The sequence below is a fragment of the Ursus americanus genome, chromosome 36 (assembly GCF_024610735.1).
Source record: "Ursus americanus isolate L20-20 chromosome 36, mUrsAme1.1.p, whole genome shotgun sequence".
Classification (NCBI taxonomy): domain Eukaryota; kingdom Metazoa; phylum Chordata; class Mammalia; order Carnivora; family Ursidae; genus Ursus; species Ursus americanus.
Genome location: NC_142162.1, coordinates 19,228,736 through 19,239,932, shown reverse-complemented (window position 1 = coordinate 19,239,932; position 11,197 = coordinate 19,228,736). Strand labels below are relative to the sequence as shown.

General features: G+C 47.3%; 1 protein-coding gene across 1 annotated transcript; it reads left to right on the top strand.

Annotated features, from left to right (window-relative positions):
- Positions 1–2,292: 2,292 nt before the first annotated feature.
- On the top strand, positions 2,293–4,311 carry GJD2 (gap junction protein delta 2). Its single transcript, XM_045772414.1, has 2 exons — positions 2,293–2,363; positions 3,417–4,311. Exons 1-2 carry the CDS (start codon positions 2,293–2,295, stop codon positions 4,309–4,311), a joined length of 966 nt encoding a protein of 321 aa, XP_045628370.1.
- The last annotated feature ends 6,886 nt before the right edge of the window (positions 4,312–11,197 follow it).

The following is an 11,197-nucleotide window of genomic DNA, read 5'->3' as shown; positions in this document are numbered from 1 at the left end:
TAAAGCCACATGCATAGAACATAATGATTTTGAGTTGTGAAGCGTATTTTAAGACATTTGAAGATGTTAGATTTCCTATGAGGCTTGTCTCACTCATTCACCCCTGTCCAAGATCCTTTACTCCAAAAGACTCTGCCAAAGGAGAGAATACAGGGAGCCAGGGTCTAAGGAAGCGGGAGCGAAGTCTGAGAAAACACACGAAGTCTGAGCTGGGGGATCCCCATTCCATCTGGAAGCGGATTGGATAATAGGATATACATCCATCCTCATCTTTGTGTCTCTTCCTTGTCCAGCAGGAAAGAAGGAGCACCTGCCTTAGCCCTAATGTTCCATTCATACCCTATACCCTTCCCATTTTTAGTAGACTCTTTAACTTCTCTGCAATGAAAAACTGCTTCCTTGGGGTAAAAGTGTCCGGCCTAGGAGAAATCTCACTGATCCCTCTTGCACTGAATATTGAGTTGTGCCTTGAAAGTCATTTAACACAAAAGTGCAGCGTGAGTGAAATCAAGCCCATGCCTGGTACCCTTCCTCCCAGTCCCGGGGCCACCTGCTTCCCAAACACCTTAGTTCCTCTAGAGCTGAAAGCTTATCACGTTGTGATTTATGTAAAACACTTATGTGCTATGATCCCTGTGGATAATGAAGGCTCCCAGAATGAGTTAGCAACCCTTTTACAAAGTTGTATTTTTAAAAGGGTGACAACCACTTACCCATTGTGCTTTGGGTCCGTTTATATGAATCACTCCCAACTACTGTGTCTCCTGATACTGACCCCTGAGCTAATTAGCAGCCTGGTGTGATTGTTTCTATTCTGTAGCAACCAATTAAGCAGTCGCTCTGGAGAGAACTGACAACAAAATGTAAATTTAAAGACAGAAACCAGGATCTGTTGGTTGAGAGGAAAAAACCAAGACCAGATAAGCGAAGTGAAGATGGGGTGAGGCTGTCATCAGTTTTGTTTCGAGTAGTACAGTCCTGGGCCTCCTTAAATTCAGATTCAAGCCAAGGTTAACCTGAGAATTACCCCCATTAGCAAATAAATAAACGCACAAATAGATGAACACATAAACAAACAAATAAATAAATGGATTTCTAAAAAAAAATAGCAGAGCATCTGCGTTTGTGCTAGGGAAAGCCAGACCTTAAATCACGGCCACCCACCTGCTCACGCGACGCATTTCCTAGGTGTAGACTTGTGTGCAGACCTCTTCCTCAGAAGCAGCTTCACACCTGAGTTTAAGCTTTGGCCTAAATGGACCCTCCTCAAGCCTTCCTCGCCCCGGCATCGGACCCACGGAGGCACCGGACTGCAGGCTCGCTCTCTGCCACTTAGTCCCTCCAAGGGAGACTTAAAAGTGTCCTACTGTCGCTCCCACTCACCTCCCCCCAACCAGCATCTCCATTTAGAGAGGGACTTTGACTTGTCTCCCCAAGACAAAGAGCAAAAAGGTGAGGGACTTACGTAGAGACCACACGACCTACTCGCGTCCCTCCCCACACCCACGCGTCTGCTCCCGGCTCCCCCCTCCTCCTGCAGGGGACTGGCGTTCAGGTGAGGTTACCTGGGCGCCTCCAGAAGCCCCGAGGGCCGCTGCGATCCTTCCTCCCGAGGTCGCCCCACTCCCCGCCGGGCCCCCAGGACTCTTGCCCCCCTCTCCCCGCGCGCGCGTCCCCTGCCCCTCGGGCTCCAGCGCGCAGCGACAGCCGCACGCAGCGCTCGGCTCCCCTCCGCCGACCTGGCGTGACGCAGGCAGAGACTACTTAAGGGCGGATTAGAGGCGGCGGCCGCGGATTCCCGAGCCTGTCAGCCAGCTCCGCGCGCTCCGCCCGGGCCTCGCAGGCGGCAGCCCAGGGGCGCCCGGTGCCCGCTGAAGTGCCAGGCGCTGGGGCTGGTGCCCGGACCCTTCGCAGGCCCCCAACCCCGGGGGTGAGACCGCTCTCGGGCGGGCGAGAGCTCGCGGACCTGCACGCTGCCACCCCCGCCCCGCCCCTCTCCCGGGCATCCGCAGGCTCCAGACCTGATCCCGGGACGGCGCGGGAGGTTCGTGCCCGCTCTCCCGACCGCGCCAGCTGCCCCATCGGTCGGGGAGCGCTACGATTTCTTTCCTCATTTCCCTCTTTTAAGTGCAAAAAAGGGAGAGGGGATTCCTGGATTTTTAAAAAATTTGTTTGCTTCTTTAATTGGGGGTCAAGCGCTCTCAGTCGGGAGGTGCGGCCCAGGGAGGGGCCAGGAGCGGGAACGTGCCCGGTGCTGCCCAGTCTTTGTCTGCTGCCTCCGGATGCACAGCGATGGGGGAATGGACCATCTTGGAGAGGCTGCTGGAAGCCGCGGTGCAGCAGCACTCCACTATGATCGGGAGGTAAGGGCGCTGAGCCGGCCGTCAGCGGGCCCCGTCGGGCGACCCCCGGGAGTCCCTTCTCACGTCCAGACCGAGCCCTGACAGCCCCCAGCCCATCCACTGCCCCTTTCCCATCCTCTTCCATCCGTGCGCCTAGTGTCCCTGGGTAATTGTGCACCCCGTGTCCAGTGATGCCCCCCTCCCCCAGCTGCTCCTCATCAGCTCTCCTGATCAGCTCTCCATCCCTTCCCCTTGAAGCACCACTGGGGGGTTGACTCTTCTCCCATTAGAAAAGGAGTTGTTGGCTCAGTCGTGGTACCCCCACTCTCCGGAGTCAGAGCCAATCTCCATCCGGTTCCCTAAATAGAATCTACAAGGAAGGCAGGATTGTGTTTGGACAGAGAAGGGCAAAGGGGGAGATGGATTTGCTCTTCGGAGCAGATGTATCTTTCCCCCCAAAATATTTTTTAAGCTAAACGGATTTGGCTGTTAAAACTTACAGTATCAGAAACCCGCACTCCCAATTGATACTTTTGTATATATATACATATATATGTATATATTCATATGTGTATACAGTATATATATCTATGTATATATGTGGATAGATATTCATAGCTATCTGTTTATATAAAGCATTAAGTTCAATATTTATACTGAGGGTAAACTAAATATCCACTTGGGAGAGTTATATGCACACTCTGCGTATAGACTTTGAAACATGTACTCTGTTCAGATATTCCATGTGCATTTGCCATATCCAGAGTGAAGGTGTGTCTTTTGCCTCTGTACATTCCATGTATACAGGTGAAATTTATCTGTAGCAATACACCATGTCCAGTGTATGGAGGTATATACACTTGAGACCCTTGTAATATGAAGTGTTCCCAGTCTACCAGCAACCAGCAGAAAGGGAAGAGCCAAAAAAGATTTCCTAGATTCCCAGCTCAGTACCACACAGGGATGGACAGCTCCCCAGGCAAAGGACTGGCACAGGGAAAGGAGAAGCAGGGGTTTCCTAAGTCAGTGTCTCAACCCTTGAGAACCTCTCTCCCTCCCTCTTCCCCTGCTCAGGATCCTGTTGACTGTGGTGGTGATCTTCCGGATCCTCATTGTGGCCATTGTGGGGGAGACGGTGTACGATGATGAGCAGACCATGTTTGTGTGCAACACCCTGCAGCCCGGCTGTAACCAGGCCTGCTATGACCGCGCCTTCCCTATCTCCCACATTCGTTACTGGGTCTTCCAGATCATAATGGTGTGTACCCCCAGTCTCTGCTTCATCACCTACTCTGTGCACCAGTCTGCTAAGCAGCGAGAACGCCGCTACTCTACTGTCTTCCTAGCCCTGGACAGGGAACCCCCTGAGTCCATGGGAGGTCCTGGAGGAACTGGGAGTGGAGCCAGTGGTGGTGGCAAACGAGAAGATAAGAAGTTGCAAAATGCCATTGTCAATGGGGTGCTGCAGAACACAGAGAACACCAGCAAGGAGACGGAGCCAGATTGTTTAGAGGTCAAGGAGCTGACCCCACACCCATCAGGGCTGCGCACTGCAGCGCGATCCAAGCTGCGAAGGCAGGAAGGCATCTCCCGCTTCTACATTATCCAAGTGGTGTTCAGAAATGCCCTGGAGATTGGGTTTCTGGTGGGCCAATACTTCCTCTATGGCTTCAGCGTCCCAGGGTTGTATGAGTGTGACCGCTACCCCTGCATTAAGGAAGTGGAATGTTACGTGTCCCGGCCTACTGAGAAGACTGTCTTTCTAGTGTTCATGTTTGCTGTGAGTGGCATCTGTGTTGTGCTCAACTTGGCTGAACTCAACCACCTGGGATGGCGCAAGATCAAGCTGGCTGTGCGAGGGGCCCAAGCCAAGAGGAAGTCAGTCTATGAGATCCGCAACAAGGACCTGCCCCGGGTCAGTGTTCCCAATTTTGGCAGGACTCAGTCCAGTGACTCTGCCTATGTGTGAAGGGGCAGATTTGGGGAAAGCCTGGGGAATGAAACATAGCCCCGAGGCAGATGTCTGCTTAGAGAGTGGCTGATTCTGCCCTCATTTACCATCGAGATGTAGGACAAGACTAGTGAAGAGAAGACCTTGCATCAATGGGAGAGGAGAGAAAGTAGAACCATTACTACACGTCACACCATCGGTTCCTCCAGAAACCATCGGGTTAGAGTGATGAGATGGATGAGTGGGACTTCTTTGGGTCCTCTGCATTTATGGCCCCGTCTGATTCTGATAACAGGGTACTTGCACAGCTACCAAGTCGGACTTCGCTCTGCTGAGCTCTATATCCCGGTGAATGGCGTGAGACAAATACTTCATTGGTACAAAATTTGTGACCTATCTCAACACATCCCTTCATCCTGGGCTGCAAGGCAAACATCCTTGAGGCATCTTCCGTGTACCTCCCGCATCAGCATGCCCCTCTCCCTCAACCCAGGATAGCATGCCAGCTTTTTTTCTGACTCTGGCCTTACAGTAGACCTAATATGGTTAATCTGCAAGCTAGAGGGAATCGCAGAGGGTGCTTTTTGGAAAATGGCCATGGCAAAGGTTTGCATTAAAGCCCCATCTGACTAGCCCTTAGTCATTATGAAAACCTTCGGAATGTCTCAGTATTTCCAATTTTCTAACTCAAACTGCACTGGTGCTGTTTATTAGGGGCAGGGTTTGGGTGGGAGGGAGGGGATTGCAATATGCAGCTATAACACTTCTGTGAGATGGTTGTTGCACTGTTAGGCATGTGGTTATGAGCTTTGGGATATTTCTGCCTTCCAGCTTGTGGACTTTGGCTAGCATTAAAAATATGTTGTCGTTGTTGTTAATATCAAGGGTGTCTACCTGAGCCACAGCATTTCTAACTGATGTATTTCACTCATTTTCATACAGTTTCGTTGTGCAACACAGGTGCACTTCATTTTGCCATGGTTTGAATTTACCTGTGTGCTCACACCAGAGACCTTAATCAGCCCACGTGAATCCCAATTTATTATTTTATCAGTTATTTCTGAAGCACACTCACAAGCCCTAGCTTGAGAAACCTGGAATGAAACACTATTGGCTAACATGTGTTTACGGATGTTTATTTGAGACATATACCAAAGGTTCAAAAACCTGTTTCTTTGGACTGTGAATATGTTTCCTTCTCTTTGCTCTTATTTATGTAAGTGCCATACACTACCTTTCACATCCACTGTGTATTTAGTTCAATCATTGGCCAAGAATAATATTTGGATAATTGCTTTTATGAAGCCCTCTATTTCCTTTGCATTATCATTTATGATTTTTGATTTAGGTATGGACATGATGTAACACACAACTGAGGATTTGTTTAAAATAAAGTTCTTGCCTTTTTTTGTAAACTGGGAAGAGTCTGCATTTTTCTATTTTCATTGGGGTTTCTATTTATTTAAATACATGTTCACAATTGTTTTGTTGCAAAGTTAAAAGAGCAGAACATGGGGGGCAGGATGTGAGGAATGGATGACCTGTAAAGTTCAATCAGCCGCTAGCAGAGGAGAAGAGGCTGGTACATTTGGGGATGTTTAGAAGAGTGTGATGAGACATTCAGAGAGTAGTGTTTACTAAGTCCTTTCCCTTTTAGCCCAAGATTCCTCTGCTTGTCTAGGGATATTTCTTTTATACTATATCATATTAGCTCATTCCAGGAGTAGAATATTTTTTCCTTTCCATCAGACTTTTCTGCCCTGGATTTCACATTTGACAGGTATGCTGTGCTCCCCATCATCTCTTCAAGGCCTGATGTTTAAAATGATGCTAACCTGGGGCGCCTGGGTGGCACAGCGGTTAAGCGTCTGCCTTCGGCTCAGGGCGTGATCCCGGCGTTACGGGATCGAGCCCCACGTCAGGCTCTTCTGCTGGGAGTCTGCTTCTTCCTCTCCCACTCCCCTGCTTGTGTTCCCTCTCTCGCTGGCTGTCTCTATCTCTGTCGAATAAATAAAATAAAATCTTTAAAAATAAATAAATAAATAAATAAATAAAACAAATAAAACAGTGCAAAACGAATAGCCAAACAGAACCTTCTAGACTAGCACTGCTCAATACAACTTTCTGAAGTGATGGGAATTTCTACTCTCCGTGTTGTTCAATATGGGAACAACTTAGCTCCATGTGGCTATCGACCTCTTAAAGTGTGGCTAGCGCAACTGACAGACTGAATTCTAACTCTATTTAATCTTAATTAATGTACATGGTCATATATGGTTAGTTGCTACTGTATTATACAGCACTGTTTTCGACTTTCAGTCAATCGTTTTTTGTTGGGTTCTTTCAAAGGAGGCTGATGTTCTGCTTACACGTCATAAGATATTACTTTTTAGTCACAAATTTCACTACGATTTTTGGCATTTTCTGTCTACGTGTGGTCCCATTAGCTTCATGTTCTCGCTCCAGTTTTTAACGCTATTCACCTTGTTGCACTGAGCGCTTGGTCTGAACATCGTGAAGCAACGTGGAATTTCCTGGATGATTGTTTTTCAAATACAATTGTGGCATCCTTTAACTATAGCAGAGCAGATGCCAATTTTAGAATGAAAATATGTTTATTTCAATCTATAGGTTTCCATCTGCAGTATAAATAGGCAGATGAAAATGATTATCCTTGAGTAAAAAAACAGATCCTCCTCTGTTTTCTGTTTGGTGAGCTAAAAATGTTTTAAGACACCTCCCAGAGATGGAGGAAGAGTGTTGTTTGAGAGCTCTTAGCATATGCTTGGGTGTGAAAGAAGTAGGAATCTGTGTGGAAAACAAGGGCTGTTGTATTTATGCTGTGATATAAGATTAGAAGAACGGTAGCGTATCAGTGGGGCTGATCTATTTCAGCTCTTTGATGTTTCCAAACACCCACAAATGGAAAGATTATTAATTCACTTGTCAGAAGTGGAGGAGGGAATACACCTTCCTCTGGGCATACAGAGTCATCCCTCAGAACGACTGACGGATGTCAGTCTGATTCTGTTGCTTTCTACTTAATGAAGAAAATATACTGATGATTTGATGGTTCACAGAGCTGTGTGATGGACGTGACCTTAATCTAGTTGTACTTTGAGAGAGGACAGCACCAATATATTCTCTTAGACGTAAGAGCCTTTTGATGAGCTGCAGGCCTTCTGGCCTGTGTATGAGTGTGTATGTGTGTGTGTGTGTGTGTGTGTGCGCGCGCTCGCACGTGCACATTGGTACGGATCGTGGGTGCCAATGTAAATGAAGTGGATTTAAAAATTTGGAAAATACCCTGGACAGACCGAAGTTACTCAGTCTGGGAAAAGAGAAGCTGAAGTACAGAATTTATAATTTTTAAATCTTCAAATATTTAAAGGGTTAAAAAAAAAATGAGGGACAACAGCTGTGCTCTCTAGCCTCTGAGGACAAAGGCGAAGGACTGTATTTAAAATTGAGGGTGCAGAAAGTTAGGAAACACCAGAAAGAATATCGTTTCTCTTTTACCTCTCCTTTTTTTTTTCTTTTTTTTTTTTTAGAGAGAGAGAGCACATGAGCAGGGGGGTGAGGGGGTAGGGAGCAGGTTGGGGCAGAGGGAGAGAGAAAGAGAGAATCCTAAGCAGAGAGGAGCCCGACTGGGCCTTGATGCGGGTCTCGATCTCACGACCCCGAGATCATGACCTGAGCTGCAATCAAGAGTCAGATGCTTCACCGACTGAACCACCCAGAAGCCCCTGCTTTTTTTTTTTTTTATTTAAACACTGTTTCTTCTGCAGGGAATACTTGTCCCACCACCTTCTTTCACTGAATGCTCCTGTTCACCCATTAAAAACCAGCTTGGGTGTCCACTTACACAGGAACCTGTACTAAACTCTTGTCCAGGCTGGCTTAGTGACCTTGCACTGAGCCTTCATAAAAGTCACTGTTACTAGCTGCATGGAGATGAGTCGTTCCTGGATCAGTATGTGGCTCTTGATGGTAGGAACTGGGCCTTACCCATGGCAGCCAGCCACATGTGACATTGATTGTCAGTCTTCCATCTGAGAACGGTCTTACAGACTCGGAGTGAACGAAAACTAAAAACATCCTGTGAAGACATGAAGTCAAGTCCTTCATGACATAGTTGAAGGGCCCAACAATCTAAAATCAAGACAGTGGGTTTCTTGGAAAATGGCATAAGCATTCATCTTGGAGGATTGGAATATCTAGGAAATAGTATTTAGATTGGTTTTACTTTCTCTATATTTTACCAAGTGTGTTTTTTGGTTTGTTGTTTTGGTGGGTTGGTTGGTTTGTTTTTTTGCCATAACAAAATATCATGGACTGGATGGCTCAGATAACAAAAACGAACTTTCTCACAGGTCTGGAAGCCAGATGTCCAAGACCAAGGTGTCAGCCAGTTTGGTTTTTTCCAAAGGCCTCTCTCCTTGGTTTGCAAGTGACCTCCTTCTTGTGCCTTGTTGCCTCACGTCATCTTTCCTCAGTGCGCACAGGTGAACCCCTGAGGTCTCTCTGTGGGTCTAAATTTTCTCATCTTATGAGGACACTAGTCAGATTAGATGAGGGCCCACCCCCATGGCCTCATTTTAACTTAATCACTTCTTTCAAGGCCCTATGGCAAAATACAGTCATATTCTGACCTGGGGGAACACAATGATACTATGTGTTTTCAAACTTTTAGGTACCCTGATGGTTAGAGGGGCTGTGTAATCCATTGCACAAAACAGGATACCTTAGAGAAGGAAAAGGGGCAGAATAGCTGATTGAATGGTAAGCCAGAACAACGGGTGTAAATTGGATCCGTGCTGAGCAAACCAAGATGTGTGGATACCTTATTTAAGACAATAAATGGCCATGGAGCTCCTGCTTCGGGGCCTGGAAACCAGAGATAATGATAACCTGCCTTGGCTCTTGAGAAGGGCTGTTAAAGCCACATCTCCAACAAAAAGATGAATATGTATGTCAATAATAATGGAAAAGTAGTATTTAAAAGACACCAATGCCTTTGGCCCATTCCTGACCACCTAGATTGGAATCTCCAATGTGGAAGCCTAGCCATCAGGATTTTTTTTTTTTTCCATACCCAGGGGATTCAAATGTGTGGTCAGGGCCAAAAACAACTGAGTCAGAGACGTCAGCGTAAAATGACGGTGAGAATCAGGTATTTGGAGGGGAAAGTAGGAAGGGAGGAAAAGGGCAGTATGAGGTTCTCCCAAAAGAGCCGCCCTTGTTTATGTTGTATGTGAAGTTAGGGATGCAAAGTTATAGATGGACGACTAACAACAGCTCTCAAATCTTCTGGAGTGGAAGCAGTGGCCATGGCCGTGAGAGGGCCTGACCGAGGGTAAAACCTGGAGTCGACGGAGGAGGAGCCCAGGATGGCGGTCAGAACGAGCTGGCTAGCAGAGGGTAGTTACAAAGTGGTATCATAAAGTTAAGGGAGGTAGAATCTCCAGGAAGAAGATCTGCTATTCGTTCAATTCAATTTGCAAAATAGCTAAATAAAAGCTAGATAAAAGCCTGGAGAAATTCCATTAGATTTGGTGAGAGAGTGGGATGTGAGAAAGTAGAAACAGTGAGCACAGACCATCCTTTGCCTGAGCTACTTGCAGATCTCCTGCAGGTTTCGTGGAAGCAATTACAATTCGAGGGTAAATCATCAGTCCCGTCTCCGCTAGGGCTCTGATACTCAGGCAGGCGCGGCTAGCCAGCTCTGCCACCCACCACTGAAAGCTATGTTCATTTAGAAGATGACAGCACACCAGCTAGACACGTTGCACAGAAATGAGTAGTTGTGGCTGAAACGTACTCAGCTCTGGACTTGAGGGCTGTAGGCAAGGTCAGTGCATAAATCTAGAGATCTCTGAAGGATGTGGATGCCAAGTATCAATGCATGCCTTGCTGTTGTGAATCAGATCCCTTATTGACCCAGGCCAGGGTTCCAAGTCTCTGACTACCACGACAAATGGAGCAGTGAAGAATGGGCAAGTTCTTCTCTCTGGCTCCAAAGACCAGGGATGCTTTCTCAAACACGTTTATTTAATTTAATAGGGAACCTAGCATCTGTAAGGACAACCCAAATCCCCAGTTCCCAACCCCTTCCTTGAAAGTCCTAATTTCCAAAACCAATAAGCAACAGAAAGTCATTCAATCCAATTCAGTGCTTTCTTGAACATTGAGGGTGCGAGAGGGCCTGGACAGGATTTTAAAGGACATAATGACCGGTGTGACGCACTTCCTACCCTCACAGGGCTTGCAGACTGAGCAAAATGAGACAACTTCAGAAGGCAGAGTTTGAACTGTGCCATACTCAAGACTCAAAGCATTCTGGGATCCACGGAGGGAGACATCACATTCAATGTGCGTGCGTGTGGGGGGGCGGGGGTAGGGGTGTGGAGCAGGTATAGAAAAACTTCACCAAGGTGGCACTGAAATGGATCTCCTTGAAGAAGAGCGAAGTGGGTAGGGACCAATATAAATGTTCTCCTAGGGCAGAGAAGCCTGGGGATATGTGTGGAAGACCGGGGGGTTTTGTTTTGCCTGGAGTTCACAGAGAAGTAGTGGGAGGAGGGTTCGGGAAATGAACAAACTGTATTTGTACATCAAGCAAAGAAAGCCACAGTGAATTAGGGAGACAATGTGAAGACCCGCCTCCCTTTCGACAAAGCTCCTTAATGTCATCATTTTGAGCACTTCCACGTCCCCAGGCATCAGCCACACTGTTCCTGTCTGACGAGGCAGAGATCCCATTTCGGGATCAGCTTTGATTTGGAAAACACATTTCCAAACAGTAAGGGATTGGAGCACATATCCAGGGCGATGGTTGGGGATTTGGCGGCATGGTCCCATTAGCGTTAGTGGGGGTTAGTCTGCTAAATCCCAGACACAGAAC

Coding starts and splice junctions, on each gene's coding strand:
- GJD2 (XM_045772414.1), top strand. CDS start 2,293: ATGGGGGAATGGACCATCTTGGAGAGGCTGCTGGAAGCCGCGGTGCAG. Junction 2,364..3,416: donor CACTCCACTATGATCGGGAG/GTAAGGGCGCTG, acceptor TCCCCTGCTCAG/GATCCTGTTGACTGTGGTGG.